Here is a 22,606-nt window from a genome sequence, read left to right as displayed (position 1 = left end):
TAAATTTGGTCTCCTGAAGGGATTACCAGCATTCTCTAAGATGACTTGATGTGTAGTGTTTTCTTTCTGCTTCTCTCTGGTACCACAGGCTGCCTGTACCTCTGGAGTCATTGTCCTGTAACTCTGAGGCTCACTAAGCACTTTTCTTCTTTAGTTGCCCCCATCTGTCTTTGTGAACTCAAGTTAACAGACTTTTTTCCCTCCTGCCTGCTAGAGAAAGTTAACGGCATAACATGGAGAGCTCATTACAGGGAGAGGTGCCAAGCACTTAGCCACTGGAAGGTTTAAAAAACAAGAAAGTAAATGAAGATTACAGGTCATTAGCTGCCTCTCAGGCAGATCTCAAATGGGAAAGACTAATTTCCCATCACCATCCTTTGGTAGAAGAAGTCTAAAGAGAGCTGAGGTGACCCACTAAAGGCCAGTAAGGAATAAGTTTGTCTTAGGTTTGCTTTTGTTTGTTGCTGTGTGGTAGGTGGAACCCAGGGCCTTGACAGGCTAATCAAAAGCTCTACCTCTGAGCAACACACCAGCCCAGTCCTACTTGGCTTCTCAGTGTCCTCCACAGTGAACAGGTCTGGAACTGGGTTGGCAGTTGGCATTCTCATCACTTCCCTTTCACACAGCCGGCTTAGGCCGCCTGGAAAACAGGGCACAAAGGGGAGCCCTAGCTCTGCTAAGGGCTGCTGCCTCAGAGGTTCTGGTTTCTCAGAGGAGTGGCTAGATGTTTTCCTGAGCTGCAGCTCTGGACCCAGACTGAGGAGTCTTTCATATATCACGAGACACAGCACCGCCAAAGCCATCCTTAAATGCAGCTCAGGAATTAAGGAAATTCCAGAGGTTACCTTATAAGCCAAGGCAGGAAGGAGCAGGGTCTGGAGCCCAGACAGAAGGAGATGGGGAAGCTTATAGAAAAAGACTTGTGCCCAGCAGGAACCACAGAGCAGTCTGAGCTGCTGGGAGGGCCGAGAAAGTGGGCGACGAGGAGGCGGTGTCCTGAGGCCCTGGAGCTTGGCTGGCAGGGTGGGCATCCCGTGGATGCCTTCTGCCCCTCCCTGGCTTGGGGGAACCTAACTGGTCTTCACAGCTTTGCAGCGGGCTGTGCACGCCACTGGGCTCTCTGTTCCAGCGAGTCTCACAAGCGGGAAGGGAGGACTGGCCTCGGTGGCGCTGGGCCTGGAGCCCACTTGGCTTCTCGCCCACCAGGCGGGTCCCGCCCCCGGCAAGGACACCCGGAGCTCCCGCAGCGGCGCCTGCAGCCTGCTCCTCTCTCTCCGCAAGCCCAGTCTCCCCGTGCAGCAGCTCCGCGTGCACCCCTCGCCCTCCTGCCTGCCCAGCGCTGCCATGGTCGCGTCCTCCACGCGGCCCGCTGTCCTGGCCCTGACCGGGCTGGCGCTGCTCCTGCTGCTGTGCCTTGGTCCAGGTGAGTGGGGCGATGAGAGGCAGAGAACGGAGCCTCGTCCCAGGGTGGGGCTGACACAGGGTGGCGCTGCCTGGGTACCGGCAGAGATGGATGGGGCCTTGGGACCCAACCTCAGCCTGAACAGGACCAAGAGGCTGTAGCAGAACAAGTTCTATATTTTTGCCACTGCCAAAGTGGTGTGAAGTGGTGCACTCCAGCAGGCAGAGAAAGAGAGGCAGGATCAACGGGCGGAGGGTCTCGGATCCGAGAGGCACCCTTGTGAAAAGAGGTCTGAAAGGTAGCCAGGAGGAGTTTCAGGGATTAATGAAAGGGACTGAGGGGTTTTTAATGGGGGTGGTGTCTGTCCTTGGAGGGGACCGAGGGGGAGGCTGGTGGCATCATGAGGAGGAGTCCCTTCCAGGCAGGCGCTGGGAAACAGTTAATATTGTTCCAGTCTGCAAGACTGAGGGCAGGCCTCACCCCAGATAGGGAACTGCTCCCAAAGCAGTAATGCTTTACCTTCTCTATTCCTTGGATCTCTCAGAGAACAGGCTGAAAATGTGGATAATTCCCTGACCATTTTCCATTTAAAGTGCCTTCACAGGCACACTCAGAATGAAGGAAGTTGGCAGGCACAACTTTCCTGATTCACAGATTCTGCCTTAAGAGCCTCAATCCCACAGTGTATGTTTTGTCCTGAGATACCACCCTCCCCTTGTTTGATCCTTTATGGTTCACAGCTGACCTCTTGTACCATCTTTGAGGCTACAACTCAGGTATTGGAACCTCAGATTTACTGCTAAGGGACCTGGGGCCAGAAAGCACAAAGTGACTTACTTGCCCAAGCTCCTGTTCTGTCACAAAGTAGCTGGGCCCTATCTAATGGAAATAGAAGGCCCACTAGATTGCTCTCTTGCTGTATTTTGCTTATTCAAAACAGGCATGGATAAACAAACTCCAGGCTGAGGGGACACAGGCAAGGGGTGGGGGTCCTAGGGTCTTTAGAATGGGGGGTGGGCAGTGTTCAGGCTGGGGAGGTTGTTATTCTAAATTACAACCACAGGTGAAACTAATCAGTAATCTCCCATCACATGATGTATGTACCCCCTCCTCTTTCTCACATTTAAAGAAGCACATCTGAATAAGTCATGTGAATGCTGGCTATAAGCCATTCATTTCCAGGGCTCATATTTCCTTTAGTCCATGCCAAGAACTTTGCTGTAGAAATCATTTAAAATATTATCCTCATTAAGTTGAACACATGTAGAAGGTCTTATGACCGAAAATGAAAATCTCTAAGGAATCCCAAAGGTGACTCCTTATGAGATCCAAAAAAATTTAATGCAGAAAATGATCCCTTCTTGATAAATTTATTAATAGTAGCACCTTCAAAAGGGCATCTTGTAATTCTGAATCTGCTAGGCAATCTGATTCCAGATAACTAGATTTGATAAATACTAAAGTGCTTATTAACACAGCCTAGAAATAATAACTGATGATGCTGAGATTAAAAAAAATGTCTACAGAAAATACATCACATCCATTATTTTTTATTCCTTTCAGTGGCATAGCTGAGATTTGGTGGGACTCTCATTTCTGGAGCAGTAGTAACAGACATTCGCTGCAAGAAATTACAGCCTTATGATAAATACCTAAGTCCCATATCTATTTCAATGTAAGACCACATTTCACTCATTAATTGTTAAGCACTTTCACAGAAAGCAAACAGATGGAGGAGTGATAATTCTGTATGCACTACCTGAGAGTTTTCAGAGATTGACAAGTGTTATGCCATTTATGGATGCTAATTTTAGTGCCAAGAAATGTATCAATCTGCTTGGCAAATATTTTCATAGATTTATTCATTGCTTCTTAAGGTTAGAAGGGAAATTCAGCCTTTAAGAGTAGCCCCACCCCATCTAATCAAATAATTCTATGGTAGCCTGGTCAAGTACTCAACTCTGTTGATTTATGCTCAGTTGCTCTCAGTATCTCCTAACAGAAACTTCTCGGGCCACTTGTTTCATCTTTTGGTGGCTGCCCAGGCATTGGAAACATTACTTCATGCCCTAATCTAGGATCCAGTGGTCAAATCCTAGTCCTCCTTCCAGAAGTTTCTAGGTGAATACCAAAATGCCTTCAATTTTTTCTCCTATTACACATCCTCGGGCCCTAGTCTGCCCTGGACACTCTCCTTTGACCACCACTCCATGTTTTTCATGACCTCTTCAAATGAGAGGTTGTGGACGGAATCAAATATCAGAGCAGTCCCTGAGGTTGCTGCAGACACCCAGCCCTCCTATGCAAGACAAGAGGACAAGAAACACTTCTATTCCCCTCCCTTTAGTGTGGTCTCTAGAGATGCTTTCCAAGCCATTTCCATGTCATTCAACCTCTACAAATAGAGGATGGTTATATAAGCATCATCCATAATGGAATGCTCTGGAGAGCAAAAGGAGGCACTGTCATGAATTGATCAGGACAATTGGTATAAATTAAAGCTGCCCTTGGAGAGCTAGAAAGTGTGGCCACTGTACCCATGAGTTATGACAGAAATGCTTGGGAGAAAATAGTTTAGTAAGTTCTAGAAGCTTGTTATCCCATCCCAGAGGCCAGGCCAGTAGGTTCCTTGGATGGTGAAGCTATTGTAAAGGAAGGGAGTAGCCCTCAGATCCCAAAGCCTACAGGGGTTAATAGGTGAGGAGGCTGCTTATAAACCATGGGCTGTGTGAGCAATGTGGTCCAGAGAGGTTTAAATTCAAATTTTGTAAGCACAGGCACACGAATAATACAGTTCAGCTTAGAGCAGTGAGCAGCCAGCTGGTGACTCTTGTGACATATTTCCTCAACTACATAGTCGATTATATAAGCAGGGGTTCTTTTTAAAAAATTTTCCCCTGGTTTTATTAAAGTATTATTGACAATAAAACAGGAATTTAATTTTTTTTTTCACCAGGACTAGGGATCAAACCCAGAGCCTTGTGCAAGACAGGCAAATGCTCTATCACTGAGCTACACCCCCAGCTCAAAGCAGAGATTCTTAATTTTTTTTGACCCCCAGATACTTTTGAGCATTTGGCTTCTAGTCCACCAAAATTGTACCTTTGCAGAAGGAGGCACAATTTTCTTTCTCTGGACAATTCAGAATCTGTCCATGGACTGAGGTTAAGAACCCTGTCAAGAAGGCATTTCCCCATTCTGCACCTAGTTTCCAGTTTCTTACCCCTAAAGATGCTCTACTCACTACTCAGGATACTCCAAGTGTTTTCTCTGGAGGCTTTGGGTCCACCTTTCATGAGACAAGTACAGTTAAGGATCAAATTCTTCTGTACAGTCATGAGGTGGGTTTTCTTTTAGGACAGACATGTTATTTTTCTATTAAAATAACTGGTCTTATTAGAAACTCTTTCAAAAACAGAGTAAATAAAATAGCAAATGATCTTAATAAAGCTTGATTATAAGAGGGGAGGGGAGGGGAGGGGGGATAGGAAGGGCAGCACAATAAAATAGACACTAGTATGGCCCTATGTATAAACGTGGCTGTATAACCAATGTGATCCTGCAGTCTGTACACGTGGAAAAGTAAGATTAAGATTATGTTCCCCATTTGAATCAAATGTATGATATGTCAAGATCATTGTAATGTTTTGAGCAACTAAAAAAAATTTAAAAAAATGAAAAAGACACCCCCCCCCCAAAAAAAAACAAAGCTTGATTATAGGATGATCAGAGCAAAGTACAAAACTGGGCTAATTTTTAAGAGAGCTAAAGAATATTCCTTGGCTTGTGGTAGCCCAAGTCCTAATTTCTGCCTTGATGTTTTTTTTTCCTTCTCTTTTTGCAATACCAGTCACTGGACTTAGAGCCCACCCTAAATCCAGAATAATAATCATTCTGAGATCCTTAACATAGTTCCTCTGCAAAACCATACTTCCACATAATCTCATATTCTGAAGATTGGGATGAATAGGAACTTGAGGGACTCCATTGGATGGAGGAGTTACACCATGAAGTAAATGATTTCAGGAAGGTACATATGATAGATGGCTGTCCTTCATGATTAGACACCAGGCCTCCAAGAATTATGTCACTTTTCCCAGGAAGTAGCTCCAGTTGTAATGTCCTTGGTCAGTCATAGTCATCATCATCGACATTAGCCTCAGGAACCCCAGATTGTTTTCCTGAATAATCAGAGTGCAAAAAGTGTTAAATATGCAACACTACCAAACTAGCAATCAAGACAGGGGTCTGAGATTATTTTTTACCAACTTATTTTTACGGTTGAAAATTCAAGGATTCAGTGCAACTCTGAAGTTGATTTCTGTTTTTATTCCTTTAGGCGGCATAAGTGCAAATAAACTCAAGCAGATGCTTCAGAAACGAGAAGGTAAATATGCCCCAAATGGATAAGGGATGCATTCTTAACTGGATGGAAATGAAATGATAATATTGAATGTGTCCAGTCTTGTATTTGGAAAATCAAAAGTATTTACTTCTTAAAAGATTTGAAGATATGAAGGGTTTATTCTGTGGGTATGTGGTGTGGTATTTGATTAGATAAATATTATTGCTAGTAAATGTGTGTAGGTTCTTTTTTGGAAAGCTGTCAGTATAGACAAAACAGTGCAACAGTGTCAACTGAATGCTATTTATTTTAGATCCATGAAGAACTTTAGAGCTTGCATCTAAACTTGGGCATATCCTTCAGAGCATGTGAAGTCATAGCAGGAGCGGGCTTAGAACTGCCTAGTTGTGGCATTCTCTGTAATTAGCAATTGTGGAAGGGCATTTCCATAGGGATACCTTTTAGTTGCCAATTTCTGCTGGAAGAAGTGCTCCTAAGATGAATATTGTAGACAGCAGCAAGATGTTGTTAAAATAGTCACAAAATACGGGTTCTGGGCCTGTTGCCGCCAAGTCAATTGGATCCATTGTGTGGTCTCATGAATGTCATTTTCCCTCTCCCAGCCAGCATATTCTATAAAATTATCCTAGAAATTAAAAAGTGCCACCACATTTCTGATATGAAGTTTGATCACTTATTCTTTCTCCCTCCTGGTTTACAGAAGATTCTCATGGGCTAAAGTCTGCTCCCAAAGTGAGGCCCTTAATCACTTGTTCCCATAGTTCGCATTTGCCTCTCAGGGATGCCCTACAGGTGCCTGGAGTTCAGGTGACCCCTCCGAGAGAAAGTAGTTCCTGGGAGGGGGCTGTCAGCTTCCTTCTGGCCACTCATAGGGCCCTGGATTATCTCTGATTTGGAAAGCAATGTCCCCTCCCTAGGCTGGTTGGTCATAACAGAATCACCTCACAGATGCCTGCGGGTGAGCAACTCTCACAGAGCCAGCCAATCAGAAGTGAGCAAACCGCTGAGATAATCATGACTCCTGGGTGTATATCCTTGAGTCTTATTCACATGAAGCCCAGAAACACATACTAAGCACCTCCTGTGTAAAGACCATGCAACAAGCCCTGATGTTTATCCATGTTATTAGTTTCATTATCCCATAAGTTCTTCCTAACAACATCGAGTCTCCTAGGCACATCCTACGGAAGTGGTGCCATTTAAGACATTGAGACTATGATGGGAAGACATGGGAAGCAGTTCAAGCAAAAGTTAGTACCTTTTGAGATGCAACAGAATGGGTAGTGATCAGACTATGAGGCCCAGAGATGCCTCCATAGGACATTGTGTACTCCAGCAGCCTGCGATGAACCCCTATTGCACTGCTAGGTGGGTTTGATCCCTGCTCTCTCAAGGTGCATCCGTCCAGTTCTTTTTTCTTACTTCATCCCCCTGCTTATATATGAAATGAACATACACTTTAAGCATGTGTGGCACTAGATATCCATTTCTGTTTGCTGAATGAAGAGGCCAGGGGTTAAGCCACCAGCCCCTGCTGAGCCCTGGGCTAGGGGCATGGTGAGTGGTCTTCAGGGAATGAGCTGAATTTCATTGCTACCCTGAAAAGCTACATGTTGAAAATAAGTCCCAGTTCTTTTAAGTGGCTATACACATATAGAAAATGCTGTGAGCAAAGAGCATGGAGCTGACGACGTGAAGCTGTATTGTCTCAGATGCATGAAAGAATAATCAAGAGGCAAAGCCATCCTGTACATGATGCGGTGTATAAGAGTGGCTACACTCCAATAACAAAAGTTATTCTTTTTTTTTTTAGTTTAAATTATTTACTTTTTATTTATTTATTTACTTACTTATTTATTTTTTACATACACGACAATAATGGAATGCCTTATACTCATTATTACCCATTTACAGCACAATTTTTTGTAACTCTGTATATAAAGTATGTTCACACCAAAATTATGCCATTATACATGTACTCTTTTTTTTTTTTGCATTACAATTCTTATTACACATTCTTGAGGGAAAGGGGAAACATGGAGATTGGATGACAAGTACGTAGGAGGAATAAGTTCCAATGTTCAACAGCATAGCTCTAATGTTCTAGTGACTATAGTTCATATCAATTTGTTACATATTTTATAAAGAACTCCAAGAGAGGAGTTCAAACCTTCCCAACATGAAGAAATAATAAATGGTTAAGGAAATGGTAATGCTAATTATCAACTGAATCATTATACATTGCACGTGTACTGAGTTATCACACTGTTCCCCATAAATATGTACAATTACTACACATAAATTTTAAAAAGTAGTTCAACCCACAGTACGATTCTAGTAACAACAACAACAACAAAAAAAACTGCTGTTTTTTAAAAAATCATTCTTTGCAATTTCGGGGTGGAAATTGCTCATTTCAGCACCTGCTCTGACTGAGACAAAAGTGGCCATGGATGAGAATAGAGCCAAAGAGTTCCTGAGCAGCATGAAGCGCCAGAAGCGGCAGCTGTGGGATCGGACTCGGCCAGAGGTGCAGCAGTGGTACCAGCAGTTCCTCTACATGGGCTTTGATGAAGCGGTGGGTGCACTTTCCTGCAGGGTGGGCTGGTAGGGAGAGAGGCCGGCTGGGGAAATAGGACATAAGAAATGAGACATGGCTATTGGGTTTAGTCTATTTTCTATTGCCGAGTCTGGGTATATTTACAACTAGTACAACAAAAGTTTTAAGGTGGAGACACAAAATCTTTTGAGGGAAAATACCCCTTTTTGGTATCTGGTCATGTTGATATCTGTGTATAAGAACATTAGAAGGAGATAGTTATTCATAGTAAGCATTGTTAATCATTGAAGAAAATCCACCATAGAGAAAAGCCATTGGTAAGTTGTGATTTTTAGGGGACTGTGTGTCTTTAAATCCATTCTCCATCATTCTTTCTCTTTTCCTCCAGAAATTTGAAGATGACATCACCTATTGGCTAAATAGAGATCGAAATGGACATGACTACTATGGTGATTACTACCAACGTCACTATGATGAAGACTCTGCCATTGGACCCCGGAGCCCCCATAGCTTTAGGCATGGAGCCAGTGTCAACTATGATGACTACTGACCACCACTGCCACAGATGTACACGGAACCCAAGGTGCTTGCCTTAGGAATCTCACAGTCCCTTACACTATGCGGTTTCTGTTGTGCTTTATTTCAGTGGGTCTTTTCAACACAGTTTTTGTGACTTAGCGCCTTTTGATATTTCATGCAAGCTTCTAACAATATATCATTTAAAACTGGAAATAAAAGCATTTTGTCAAAAATAGAAGTCTCAGAATTTATTTGGATGAAAATTAAGCTGGTGCCATTTCTTGTTCCTCTGATGTTTTAAAGTTGAAGCATCCTTTGAGAGCCATTATGATCACAGCAATTTTTACCACATCCCAGGCAGACACTGTAATGAAGAAAGAGTTCTTCAATTGATTAAAATGCAGTCTATACTAAGTACAAAATATAAAACCAGGAGAAAATCTAGTTGAAAATGATTTCCAGTTGCAAGACTTGATTTGTAGAATTCTAATTATTCCACAGGCATTTAAGGCTTTTTGGATTCCAGCCCCTGAGCCACAGCTGGACAACCCAGGAAACAAAGCTAGATCATTCAGGAAATGAAGAGCAATAGAAAATTATCTGAAGTTAAGTTGATTTAAGTGCCATGCTCATCTAAAAATTTTAAAAAAATCAAACTTTTTCAAAGAATTTAAGAAGATTAAAGAATATAATTTATATTATATTAAAAAATATGAGTGAATGCAAGGAAGAGAAAGGGGGGGAAAGGGAGGGAGGAAGGAGGTGGGAAGGAGCGGGGGAGGACAGTGAGGGCCTGAGCCCTTACTCATCACAGGAAGCAGAGCTGCAGAGGGCCTGCAGGGAGGAGATGGGAAGCTTGGTAGGACAACTCTGAAGCACTCTCACACATCCAGGGGAATGTGACAATCTAATGAAAGCCTTTTCCTACTTTTCCACTAAAAGACTCTATATGCCAAATTTGTTTATTGACTCTGAAACACACCCTCCTTCATAAATCTTAGGTTAAAAAAAAATAACCCTGGATTTAGCAGGAAACACTGGATTCAGCACAAGTGGTTATGGGCAATTACATATTAAAGTTCATCTGTTTCTTTCTTGGGAATACTCATATATGACTTTTGTAAAAAATTGTGATAATATATGATGACACAAAATTTACCATTTTAACCATTTTTAGGTGTACATTCATATCATCACCATCCATCTTCAGGACTTTTCCACCTTCCCAAACTGAAACTCTGAATTCATTAAGCAGTAATTCCCCAAATGGCCCTTTCCCTGGTTCCTAGTGACCACCACCTGGTTTCTCTCTCTATGAAAGTGACTAATCTAGGTTCTTGGCACAAGCAAAAATGTACAATATTTGTCTTTTTGTGTCTGGCTTATTTCATGTGGTATGCCTTTGAGATTCATCATGCTGTAGTGTGTCAGAATTTCTTTCCTTTTGAAAGTATAATAACATTCCATCATCTATGCCATATTTTGTTTATCCACTTATGTCAATGCACACTTGGGTCACCTCCAGCTTTTGGCTATAGTGAATCATGCTGCAACGAGAATGGGTACACTAGTATGTCTTTGTGCCCTTGTGTTATAGTTTGGATGTGAGGTGTCCCCAAAGCTCACATGTGAGACAATGCAAGAAAGTTCAGAGGAGAAATGATTGGGCTGTGAGAGTCTTAACCCAATCTTAACCCCCTGATAGCGATTAACTGAGTGGTAACTAAAGTGGTAGGGTGTGGCTGAAGGAGGTGGGACTTGGGGACATGGCTTTGGGGTATATATTTGAATCTGGTGACTGCAGTCTTTCTCTGCTTCCTGATCACCATATGAGCTGCTTCCCTCTGCCACACTCTCCGCAAAGAAGTTCTGCCTCATCTTGAGCCCCAAGGAATAGAGCCAGCTGTCCATGGACTGAGACCTCTAAAACTGTGAGACCTCTAATAAACTTTTCCTCTCTTACAATTGTTCTGGTCAGATGTTTTAGTCACAGCAGTGACTAAAACAGAAATTGGTACCATGTAGTGGGGTCCTTGCTGTGACTAACCTGACCATATGGTTCAGAAGCTTTTTGAATATTTTGCATTTGGTGGGAGGAATTTTGAGATGCTTACCAGTGCCAGCTGGAAATGCTTTAAACTGTTTTAAGGGGAGCTTAATGGCTGATTCTACAGGGAGCTCAGAAGAACAGAATGCCAATAGGATCATGCACAGTGAAGACAGGGCCCAAGAGGCTTCAGAGAATGACTCTATTGGAATTTGGACTAGAGGCCATTCCTGTTTTGTTCTGGCTGTTTTGTCCGTGTCCTGAGACTTTCTGTGAGGCTGATTTTAAAAGTGATGAGCTTCTTATGTGGCAGAAGAAATTTCTGGACAGTATAGCATTCAGCAAGTGATATGGGTACTACTGGCAGCTTTTAGCCAAGTTACTTTGATATTCAGGAGCAGAAAGCAGAGCAGAAAGATTTGAGAAACTTGAACTTGAAAGGCAGGAATAAAACTGGGGCTAAGGAAGTTGTAGTTGTTAAAGACATTACTGCCACTACAGAAATGCTAAAGATTTTGCCCAGAGACAATTAGAAAAATGGCTTAAGGGCATCTCAGAAGGGGCAAGACCACTTCCATCTCAGGCTCAAGGGAGTAAAAGTGAAAATTCTCTTGAGAAGAGACCAGTCAGAAATCCTTCTTGCATAAAGGGGCCTAAAAAGGTTTTTCAATGTGCTCAGCTACCCAGAGGCTGCTGCAGCTAAGGTATCTGAAGGCTTGGCTACTGCTCAAGATGGCGGCAGACCTTGGCATCAACCATGTGGTGGTACTGGTTCTGCAGGAATGCAGGATGCTGGAGTTAGGGGGTCATAGAGGCTTCTACCAAGATTTCAAAGGAAGGCTTGGAAGCAAAGCAGAGTGCAGTAGGGTCGGAGTCCCTGCAGGCACTCCCTGAGAAGACAAGATATAGAGATTTGAGGAGGAAGCCAAAGCTGCAGTGGAGACCCCTGAAATTAAGAAATGCCAATAATGTGGGGCACTGTCCTAGGAAAACTGCAGGAATTAAGCAGAGACAAGTCAACAGAAAGGCCACTTGGGTTGCAACCAAAAAAGCCACAGGGGTAGAGCTACACAGCCCTTTGGAGAGAACATCACGATGCCGTGTGCTCCAGAGGCCAGACACAGAACTACAGGACTTTTTTGCCTACCTGGATATCAGTCTTGCTTTGGTACCATCCCTTTTTTCTATGACCAAATTTTTGTGAATGGAAATGTTTACTCTGTATCTTTATATACTGGATACTTGTAAATTGCTTTTAATTTTACAGGAGCTCACAATGAGAGATTGCATTGAGCCTCAGAGAAGACTATGGGAACTCTTGGAAATAGACAAAATATATTTTGCATTGTGAGATGGTTGTGAGCTTTTGGGGGCCAGGGGCAGAATGTTATAGTTTAAATGTGAGGTGTCCCCCAAAAGCTCAAGTGTGAAACAATGCAAGAAGTTCAGAGGAGAAATGACTGGGTTGTAAAAGCCTTAACCCAATCAATAAATTAAACCCCTGATAGGAATTAACTGAGTGATAACTGAAGTGTTTTGTTGTGGCTGGAGGAGGTGGGAACTTGGGACGAGGCTTTGGGGTATATATTTGTATCTGGCAAGTGGAGTCTCTCTCTCTCTACTTCCTGATTATCATATGAGCTGCTTCCCTATGCCCCACTCTTCCATCATGATGTTCAGCCTCACCTTGAGCCCAAAGGAATGGTGCTGGACTTCTATGGACTTGAGACCTCTGAAACTGTGAGCCCTCAAATGAACTTTTTCTCCCTACAATGGTTCTGGTTGGATCCTTTTAGTCACAGCAGAGGGAAAAAAAGCTGACCAAAACAACTTGCTTCAATTCTCTTTGGAATTGCAGAATCCTATGATAATTTGTTTTAATTTTTCTGTAAGAATAGCCATATGGTTTTCCACAGCAGCTCCACCACTTTACATTCTCATCCTTACAGCTTTTGTTTTGTTTCTTGAGAGGGCTGGCCCAAAGCACAGAGCAATGCTCAAGAGAAGAATGGGAGGGTGATGGAAGACATCTTTTACTTCTAATCTTAAGGAAGTTCTTCCCGTGCTTCTCCTTTAGCTAAGTCGGCTGGTTGCTTTTTGTAGATGCCTGTATTGTTCAGTACTCTCCAGAGAACAGACCAATAGGCAATAAACATTTGTATGTGCACGTGTGAGTGGAGACACACACACACACACACACACACACACACTAGATTGGCTCTTATGATCAGAGAGGATGAAACATTCCACAACAGCTACCTGCAACCTGGAGAGCCAGGGAGGCTGCTTACATGGCTCAATCCAAGAATCCAGAAACTCAGGATCAGGAAGGCTAATGTTGTAGCCTCTATCATAAGTCAGCAGCCCCAAGAGCCTATGGAGGGCCACTGGTACAAGTGCCAGAGTTCAAAGCCAAAGAACCCGGTGTCTGGTGTCCAAGGGCAGTAGCAACTGAAACTAGCCCCCTCCAGAAGGAAAAGCCTAGAGGTTGGAGGGAGAGAAGTTGTATTCCCTCTTTCTCCTGCCTTCTTGTTCTATCCAGGCCCTGGCCTCCCATATTCAGAAAGGTTTTCCCCACTCACTTCACAGATCCACATGCCTATCTTGGGAAACACTTTCAAAAATATACCCAACAAGTATGCTCTACCATGTCCCAGGTGACTAGCAGTTTGCTCAAGTCGACCACTAAAACTACCCAGTGCCATTCCCCTTTCCAAGGTAAGAAAATTTACTTCTAAAAATGTGCTAAGAAAAAATATTTATGTTCTATATGGTTATGGAAGGGTTTTCTTTGTTGATTGAGAAAATGTCACTTTTCCTTTGAAATCTGTTAATATGGTGAATTTCATTAATAAAAATATCTAATATTAATCAATTAAGTAATTAAATTTCTGTAATTTAACCAAATTGTGTGTGTATGAGAGGTACTATGGGTTTGACCCAGGGGTGTTCTATGACTGAGCTATACCCCCAAGTTCTTTTTTTATTTTAAGACTTTAAGTTGCTGAGGCTGGCCTTTAACTTGCCATCCTCCTGCCTCAGCCTCCGAGTCACTGGTATTACAGGTATGTGCTACCATTCATTGCTGGATCTGGTTTGGAAACACTGATTTAGAATTTTTGCATCCACCATAAGATTGGCCCGTAGCTTTCCTTCTCATTCTTTTCTGATCTATTTGGGTGTGAAGGATATGCTGGCCTTATACAATGATTTGAGGGTGTTTTCACTAATATTTTTGTTAAAATGGTAAGAATGAAATTATCTGTTTCCTGAATTCAGATACAGAAATTTGGATGCAGTATTTTCTTTTTGGGAAAAATTTTGACTATTGATTACATTTCTTTTACATTTAAAGAATTATTCTGATCTGTGTTTTATAGTCTGTTTTGTTTACTTCTATTTTTCCAGGATGTTATCCACGATACCAAAGTTCTGAAGTGTGTGAAGTGTTGGCTCTTCTGTCTTTTTGTCTTGTTTTTCTTCGTATGTGTGATTGTGTTCTTTTTTCCATTCAGTTTTATTTCTGCCCCCTTAAAAGATGATTCACATCCCAATGAAGCTTTTGCCTTGCTGACACCTTGTCTATGTTCTCTATTTCATGAATTTCTGTTTTTATTTCTTTTTCTTCCATTTTTGTGGGTCTTTGATTTTAATTATTTTTACATTCCATTTTGAGCCTTCCCACCCTTCAACACAAGCACTTAATACTTCAAGTATTGTGCCACAGGAGTTTGATGTGAAAAATTAGATGGTGAAATCTTCCAATTTCAATTATAATTTATATTTTAATCTATGAGTTGATTGTATTATTAAATTTCCAAGTGAGGGAATTTTTCTAATCATCTTTGTTTACTAACTTAATTGCACTATGGTAAGCAACATGGTCTGTCTGATGTGGACCCTTTGAAGTGTATTATGGCCAGCACTGTTCCATGTGTGCTTTAAAAAAAAATATCTTTCCCAGATATGCGATGCAGTCATGTCCCTCCATTCAAACTGCATTGTTTTACCATTCACACTTCTTTTTTCTTACTGAGGTGTTTTTTCTTTTGTGTGTGTGTGTGTGTGTGTGTGTGTGTTCTGTCTATCTGTCTGTCATTCTAGCATTTACTAAGAACTCTTGCTCTGGTGATGATTTTGATCATGTTTTGTTTTAATTCTGCTGATTTGGCTTTGTATATTATGGGATGATACATAATATAGTAGTGTAGTGTATACAAATTTGAAACTGATACATTTTCCTGGTGAATGGAATTATTATGTAGCAAATTTCCTTATTTTGAGTAATGTTTTTTTGTTTTTTTTTAATTTTTGCCTGAATTTTCCTCTCTGTTTTGTTAATACTTTACTGGTCTATCTTTTCTTTATTTGGCTTTTAATCTTTCTGGGTGCTTTAGATATGTCTGTTATAATGAGTATTAGCTGAATTTTGTTTTGTTTCTAAAAGAGCAATTAAGGCCTTAACTGTAGAATTTAACCCACTTATTTACTGTGATGAATACTTATTTATTTTACTGTATATTGAACTCAGGACCCCAAACAAGCTATGGACATGCTCTACAACTGAGCTATGCTACAGTCACAGCCCCTATTTCTAACATAACATTTGGGACTTTTGACTTGCCCTATTTCACTTATTTCTTTCTCACCCTCTTCCTTCTTTTGGACCCTTTTGATTTTCAGTGCTCAATGATTCTTTCCCCTCTACTTCTTTTCAAGGTCTAGATTAGTATTTGATACTATACTCCACAACAGTTGCAGGTAACCAATAGCCAGTCTTAGTTTTCTTCAGGAAGTACACATGTGCCTTGAATTCCCTCTCCAAATTTTATGCTATGGTAGGTTGGCATTTTATATCTAGTCTGTTTTATTTCCCCCACAAACTGTCTTTGCTTCACTGGGGCAAAGGGCAGATAGCATAGATAATAAATGATCGGGTTGGGGAAGATGGGGGCTAATTTAAGAAGAAATAAAATGCTAATACTTCCAGAACACTTCCTCCTCCTCAAAACCTGTTGCCAAGGTTACCAGCCTCCAGGCAACTGTTCTTCCCAGCAAGGAGATGTTAATGAGTACCCCCTGGGCATCTTCTTTCTTGCCTCTGTGGGCATATGGGGAGAGGTACCCCCTGGATGGCTCCTTTCCCAATGTTCAGTCACCTTTTGGCAGGATGGGAAGAGGGGACAGGAGAAGAAAAGAAACCTAAAATCATTCTCTTGGGTACGAGCTCTGGATCTCCTTATTTCCAGAGGAGTCTCTCTCTTTTTTCTCTCTCTATTCTATCCTTTAAGTAAACCTTTTTTTAAATTTTTTCTTTGTTCTTGATTGTTCATTTTTTATTGATTGTCATTGTCTTTGCCCTGGCATTTCTCAGATGTTTAATCTTCAGTGAGGACCGGAACAAGGACCTGATCCTGATTTTTAAGACCAGTTTCAATCTTAGCTGATCCAGAGGCTGCACTGTGCACTGGTGCTTGACAGATGCTCTCTGTTTCCCAACAGGCCTGGGAGAGCTGAGATGGGAGTCATCTTGAAGCAACCCCACTACAGCTGCTGCTGAGGAGCTGGGAGATCACAGCAAACACTGCCACACTGTCCTGGCAGGTGCCTTTAGGTTGGTTTGAGGTGGTGGAGGAACAAAGCACCAAGCAACCCTCGAAGAAAGAACCACCAATCAGGCACTGACAGAACCGCCTGTCAATCAGCAGGGTCTACAGACCAATCCTGGATCTTAGCAAGCTCCTCCGACCAACTCTAGTAGGACAAGGGACTCTAAAAACACTCTTTTCCTGTCCAAGCCCTCCCTTCCTGCCCTAAGCCCAATAAAAATTCCAGTCCAGTTGAGCCACACACTCTTCTCCCCAGACCTGCCCTGTTGGTCTGGAGGGTCTCACCTGGGAGCAAAATCTCAATAAAGCCTTGTTCAGCAGCTTTTTTTTTTTTTTTTTGCCATTATATATGAGCTCTCTTTTTTTTTTTGCATCACAATTCTTAATATATCTTTGTACTACAACTTATCATATCTGTTTGTATATAAAGTATGTTGACACCAAATTCACATCTTCATACATGTATTTTGTATAATGATGACCGTCTCCTTCCACTATCCTTGCTATTCCCCTTTTCCCATGATCTTATTCTTTTTTAGTGCTAAGTAATATTCCATTGTGTATAAATGCCACATTTTTTTTATCCATTCATCCACTGAAGGACATCTAGGTTGGCTCCACAGTTTAGCTATTGTGAATTGTATTGCTATTAACATTGATGTGGCTGTGTCCCTGTAGTAAGCTGTTTTTAGGTCTTTAGGGAATAGACCGAGAAGAAGAATAGCCGGGTCAAATGGTGGTTCCATTCCCAGCTTTCCAAGGAATCTCCATCTGCTTTCCAAATTGGCTGTACTAATTTGAAGAGACCCAGAATAGCTAAAGCAATTCTAAGCAGGAAGAGTGAAGCAGGTGGTATCGCTATACCAGACCTTAAACTATACTACAGAGCAATAGTAACAAAAACAGCATGGTACTGGCACCAAATCAGCAGCCTTTTAAATCTGCCTTTTTTTGGTCACCACTGCCTGACCTTACAGTGCCTACATATCACGTGGCCTAGGAAGTACATAGCAGAAGGTGAGTGAAACAGGCACAGAGAAGATTGTACCCTGGGGGATTTGAGTTGGAAAAGTGAAAGGGAGCCCTACTCACTTTTTCTGTGAGTCTGTCAGCTCATATAACAAGCTCAAGTGAGTCTGGAATCTGAACAGGTGGGTGTGAATATAATCAGGGACTAGCCTGTGATGGCTGGTCCCCAGCAGCAGAATGTGTGGAGGATTGGCTCTCTTGTCCTCAATGAATTCCTGGGAGGTTTCTGAGATCTAGACCCCCAATAGAGATCTATAACTGCCAGGCCCTAGGGGTGTGTTGTTTAATCTCTCCAGAGGAGACACCCCCCAACCAAGCTCCTGAGGCCTGATTAAACTAAAGCCCACCTTACTCATAGAACTCTACAGTAGGCCCACCCTGGGAATGCACTGATCTGTCTGTGAGGACAAAACTCCAACTGATAGTAATTCCCATCCCATCCTACCTCATGCTGATAAGAAGGGAAGTGAGACTTATTTCAACCAGATTCAGTCTGAGGCTACTCCAACTGACAGATCAGAGAGCAACATCAAAAGAGAAAAAGGTTAACAACCCCCAGACCTTACTTTGGTTCTCAGTAAATAGCTCAAAAAGAAACAGAAAGAAAAAGAGTTGGACATAGGCAGTGACCATCCATTCTCATTGACTATTCTGATCACATCAGTGGAGATGATTCTCTCATTTTTCATTAAGAATAATTTCCTTTCAGGCTGGGGTTGTGGCTCAGTGGTAGAACACTTGCCTAGCACGTGCGAGCCCTGGGATTGGTCCTCAGCACCACATATAAATAAATAAATAAAATAAAGGTATTGTGTTTAACTATAACTAAAAAATAAATAAATAAAAGAATAATTTCCTTTACCTTCATTCCTTTCTTCTTTACTGTCTGTGTGTGTTCTTGCTGTGCTGACTGGGTTAGGGACATATATACTTATTTGCTTCTTTTTTCATTTTTACCATTTTTAAATGTACCTATTATTTCTTGCCTTGTCCTTTGAGGATAAGGGGGGGTTGGTTTGTATGCTTTGGGGTTTTGTCTTGTTTAGATTTCATTTGTTTGTTTTATGGCTCTTTCTCTCTTTTCTTCCCCTGCTAACAGCCTAATTCTATTGTTCTTGTTCTCTCTCTCTGTCTCTCTCACTCACTCTCTCTCTGTCTCTCTCACTCACTCACTCACTCTTCCCCTTCACTTTGTTTCTATTTGTCTTCTTCTTCCTTGCAACCATCACCTGCTACATCTCTTCTGCCTTGTTTCTGTTCATTTTTTGAAACTGCAAATTATTTTCTACCTTCCTAACATTTTCTTTTCTCTTAGTTAACTATATTTTAACCATCTTTTAGAACTGATTTATATAACTCCTTCCCCAACCATTAGTGTCAATACAATTATTACTGCTGTGGATTACATAATTGACACCTGATGTTTCCTTTAAAGTCAGATCTAGTTCATGGTTGTTGTCTTTACTGTTGACAATTGCTGACTCTGCCATCCTTGGTTTGTGTGTGTGTGTGTGTGTGTGTGTGTGTGGTAATTAGTGTTGTAGCTGTCATAGTAGGGACTGGCTATTTATTTTAATGCTATATATCATTCACATTGGTTGTTGCTATTGTTACTTTTGCTCTATTCTGTGAGGTGCTGGGAACCTCACAGGGCAGTACAAGTTCACAGAGTAGAAATTCTGATACTGAATTCAATTGAATCAAAAGACAGTGCACCTTGCTCCCTACACAAATTAATGACAATCTTCAGCATCCTTTAATACAAAGAATAGAAGAGACAGAGACCAAAACTAACAACCAGGCCCCAAGCAGAAACAACTATGGCTGAGCCCCCAGGTCCCACCTATGGACATCCATTGCTACAGCAAAAATACAGAAATAATGCAAAGGCTATGGATACCACACCTACTAAGAGGTCTCAATCTAGATCACTCTAGGATACTTTGGCAACTAAAGAATATACCCTAAAATGGCCCATAAGGGTGGAAGAGAAATACCATCCAAGAGAAGAATAAAACTCAACACAGAAATACAAGAAATATGAAAAACCAAGGTAACATGACACATCCTAAAGTTCATAATTCACCAGCACTGACCATGAAGATATTGAAGGTGATGAAATATCAGATAAGGTATTTAAAATAATCATTATAAAAATGATGAATGAATTCCAAGAGAACGCAGAAAAATAACTGAATGCATTGAAAAAGTGAGTATGGGGTATGAATAAGAAATTCAATAAGGAGTTAGAAATATTTTAAAAGAACCAAATAGAAATATTGGAAATAAAAGTCACTATAAATCAAATAAAATGTTCAGTTGAAAGTCTAATAGAGTAGACCATGCTAAAGACAGATTCTCAGAGTTAGAAGACAAAGTGGCCAGTCTTGAACATTCAGACAGCATTAAAGAAAAAAGAAATAAGTAAGTACAATTAGAATATAAAATAACTCAGGGACAACATGAGGAAACCAAATTTAAAAATCACTGGCATGGAGAAGGGTTGTAAGATGCAGAATAAACAAACTGATAACCTATTCAGGGAAATAACAATAGAAAAATTTCCAAATCTTGAGAATAAGATGGACATCAAGATACAAGAGGCATTCAGAACCCCAAATAGACAAGATCTAAAAAGAACCTCTCCATGAAACATTACAATTAAAATACCTAGCGCACAGAACAAGGACAGAATTTTAAAAGCCTCAAGAGAAAAAAACAGGTCATATATAGAGGCAAGTCTATCAGAATCACTTCCAGCTTCTCAGCAAGAGCCAAAGGACTTAGAATGATGTGTTCCAAGTCGTGAAAGAAAAGAATTGTCAACCAAGACTGCTATATCTAGCAAAGTTATCCTTCAAAATCGAAGGCAAAATAATAGCCTTCCAAGATAAGCAGAAACCAAAAGAATTCATGACAACTAAACAGCACCACAGAACCTAATAAAATACTCCACACAGAAGAAATGAAAAACGAACCCTGGGGTTCAAAAATGAACAAAGCTAATTTGAAAAATAGCTAATAAATGAGAAACATGATCAAATTAAATATGATAAACAAATCAACACAGTAGAAATTAATAAATATCTCCCTGTAATTGTCTCAACTCTCCAATTAAGATAAGACATAGGATGGCAGAAATGGATTATAAAACAAGACTCAACTATACGATGTTTGCAAGAGATGCACCTTACAGGCAAAGACAACCACAGGTTGAAAGTGAAAACGTATAAACTGAAATACCATGCAAATGGAACCCCAAAACAAACAGGAGTTGCTACTCTGATATGTGACAAAGGAGACTTCAAACAAAAAAATCGGAAGAGACAAAGAATGTCACTTCATACCAGTAAGGGAACAATCTTACAAGAATTTCTATAGGCACATGATCAACCCAAACTGAGTCAGGAAGACATACACAATTTAAACAGATCAATGTCAAGCAAGGAAATAGAAGACACCATCAAAAGCCTACCAACCAAGAAAAGCCTGGGACCAGACAGATACACAGCTGAGTTTACAAGACCTACAAAAAAGAATTAATACCAATACTCCTCAAATTATTCCATGAAATAGAAAAGGAGAGAACTCTTCTAAACTAATTCTATGAGGCTAGTATCATCCTGATAGATGATACTAGGCACAGACACATCAAGGAAAGAAAATTTCAGACCAATATCCCTGATGAACATAGATACAAAAATTTTCAACAAATTCTGGCAAATCGCATACAAAAACATATTAAAAAAAAATAGTGCGCCATGATCAAGTTGGGTTCATTACAGGAATGCAAGGATTCAACATACGGAAATCAATAAACATAATTCATTACATCAATAAACTTACAGGATCATTTGATTACATCAATTGATTCAGAGAAAGCATCTGACAAAATACAGCACCGTTTCACGTTCAAAACACTAGAAAATCTAGGGATACTAGGAACATACTCAACATCATAAAAGCTATGAATAAGAAATTCAATAAGGAGTTAGAAATATTTTAAAAGAACCAAATAGAAATATTGGAAATAAAAGAATATAAAATAACTCAGGGAAAACATGACGAAACCAAATTTAACAAGTAGCTAAACCCAAGGCCAGCTTTATTCTAAATGGAGAAAAACTGGAAGCATTCCCTTTAAAAACTGCAACAAGACAGGGATGCCCTCTTTTACCACTTCTACTCAACACAGTCCTTGAAACTCTAGCGAGACCAATTAGACAAAAGAAATTAAAGGGGCATGAATAGGAAAAGAACTCAAACTATCATTATTTGTAGACAACATGATTCTATACTTAGAGAATCCAAAAAACTCCACCACTAAACTTCTAGAATAAATGAATTCAGCAAAGTATCAGGATATAAAATCAAAACCCATAAATCAAAAGCATTTTTATACATCAGTGATGAATCCTCTGAAAGAGAAATTAGGAAAACTACCCCATTCACAATAGCTTCACAAAAAATAAAATATAAACAAATGAGGTTAAAGACCTCTACAATGAAAACTACAGAACATTAAAGAAATAAATAGAAGAAGCCTTGAAAGATGAAAAGATCTCCCATGCTCCTGAGTAGGCAGAATTAACATTGTCAAAATGGCTATACTACCCAAAGGACTATACAGAGTCATTGCGATTCCAATTAAAATCCCAACGTCATTCCTTATAGAAATAGAAAAAGCAATCAAGAAATTTATTTGGAAAAATAAGAGACCCAGAATAGCCAAAGCAATCCTTAGCAAGAAAAGTGAAGCAGGAGGGAAGGAAGATGGCTGCGAGGGGAGTGCATTGCCCCCGTGTGCTGCTTCACTGTGTGGGAGTATGACAAGTCAGGACGGCTAAAGGATATCTTGTTAGGAATTTCCAGCAATAGTGGGGTGCTCCGGAACCTGGAGGAAGGATTTCCATCGCACGAGGATCGGCTACGGGGACTCAAACGCGAGAGGTTTGTCGCACGGAGGGTAACACTGCTTATTCAGCAAATCGCCCCGCGGCTAGAGTTTGCAGCGCGCGCTGGGATAGAGACGCAGGGTTACAGCGCTGCAGTTTCTGCCAGCCGCGCAAGCACC

At 41.0% G+C, this 22,606-nt stretch overlaps 1 protein-coding gene and 2 long non-coding RNA genes across 3 annotated transcripts in view; 1 reads left to right on the top strand and 2 right to left on the bottom strand.

Moving 5' to 3' along the window:
• The first annotated feature begins 1,126 nt into the window (after positions 1-1,126).
• Ecrg4 (ECRG4 augurin precursor) lies at positions 1,127-9,080 on the top strand. Its single transcript, XM_015505009.2, has 4 exons — positions 1,127-1,423; positions 5,742-5,789; positions 8,189-8,346; positions 8,717-9,080. Exons 1-4 carry the CDS (start codon positions 1,345-1,347, stop codon positions 8,876-8,878), a joined length of 447 nt encoding a protein of 148 aa, XP_015360495.1. The 5' UTR covers positions 1,127-1,344; the 3' UTR covers positions 8,879-9,080.
• LOC125618901 overlaps positions 7,683-22,606 on the bottom strand; it is a 27,146-nt gene continuing 12,222 nt past the window's right edge. Inside the window, exon 2 of the long non-coding RNA XR_007350271.1 lies at positions 7,683-8,392. This is a non-coding gene — a long non-coding RNA (uncharacterized LOC125618901). The remainder of the gene's footprint in view (positions 8,393-22,606) is intronic.
• The window catches only part of LOC125618902, a 23,775-nt gene continuing 10,249 nt past the window's right edge, over positions 9,081-22,606 (bottom strand). The window contains exon 2 of the long non-coding RNA XR_007350272.1: positions 9,081-9,211. This is a non-coding gene — a long non-coding RNA (uncharacterized LOC125618902). The remainder of the gene's footprint in view (positions 9,212-22,606) is intronic.

The sequence above is a fragment of the Marmota marmota genome, unplaced genomic scaffold (genome assembly GCF_001458135.2).
Source record: "Marmota marmota marmota unplaced genomic scaffold, marMar, whole genome shotgun sequence".
NCBI lineage: Eukaryota > Metazoa > Chordata > Mammalia > Rodentia > Sciuridae > Marmota > Marmota marmota.
This window is presented reverse-complemented; position numbering and strand designations above follow the sequence as displayed.

What these genes read in the sequence shown, in the direction of transcription:
- Ecrg4 (XM_015505009.2), top strand. Translation starts at nt 1,345, where the DNA reads ATGGTCGCGTCCTCCACGCGGCCCGCTGTCCTGGCCCTGACCGGGCTG. An exon ending in GATGCTTCAGAAACGAGAAG is followed by an intron (nt 5,790 to 8,188) that starts GTAAATATGCCC and finishes TGCTCATTTCAG; the next exon opens with CACCTGCTCTGACTGAGACA. An exon ending in ACATGGGCTTTGATGAAGCG is followed by an intron (nt 8,347 to 8,716) that starts GTGGGTGCACTT and finishes CTTTTCCTCCAG; the next exon opens with AAATTTGAAGATGACATCAC.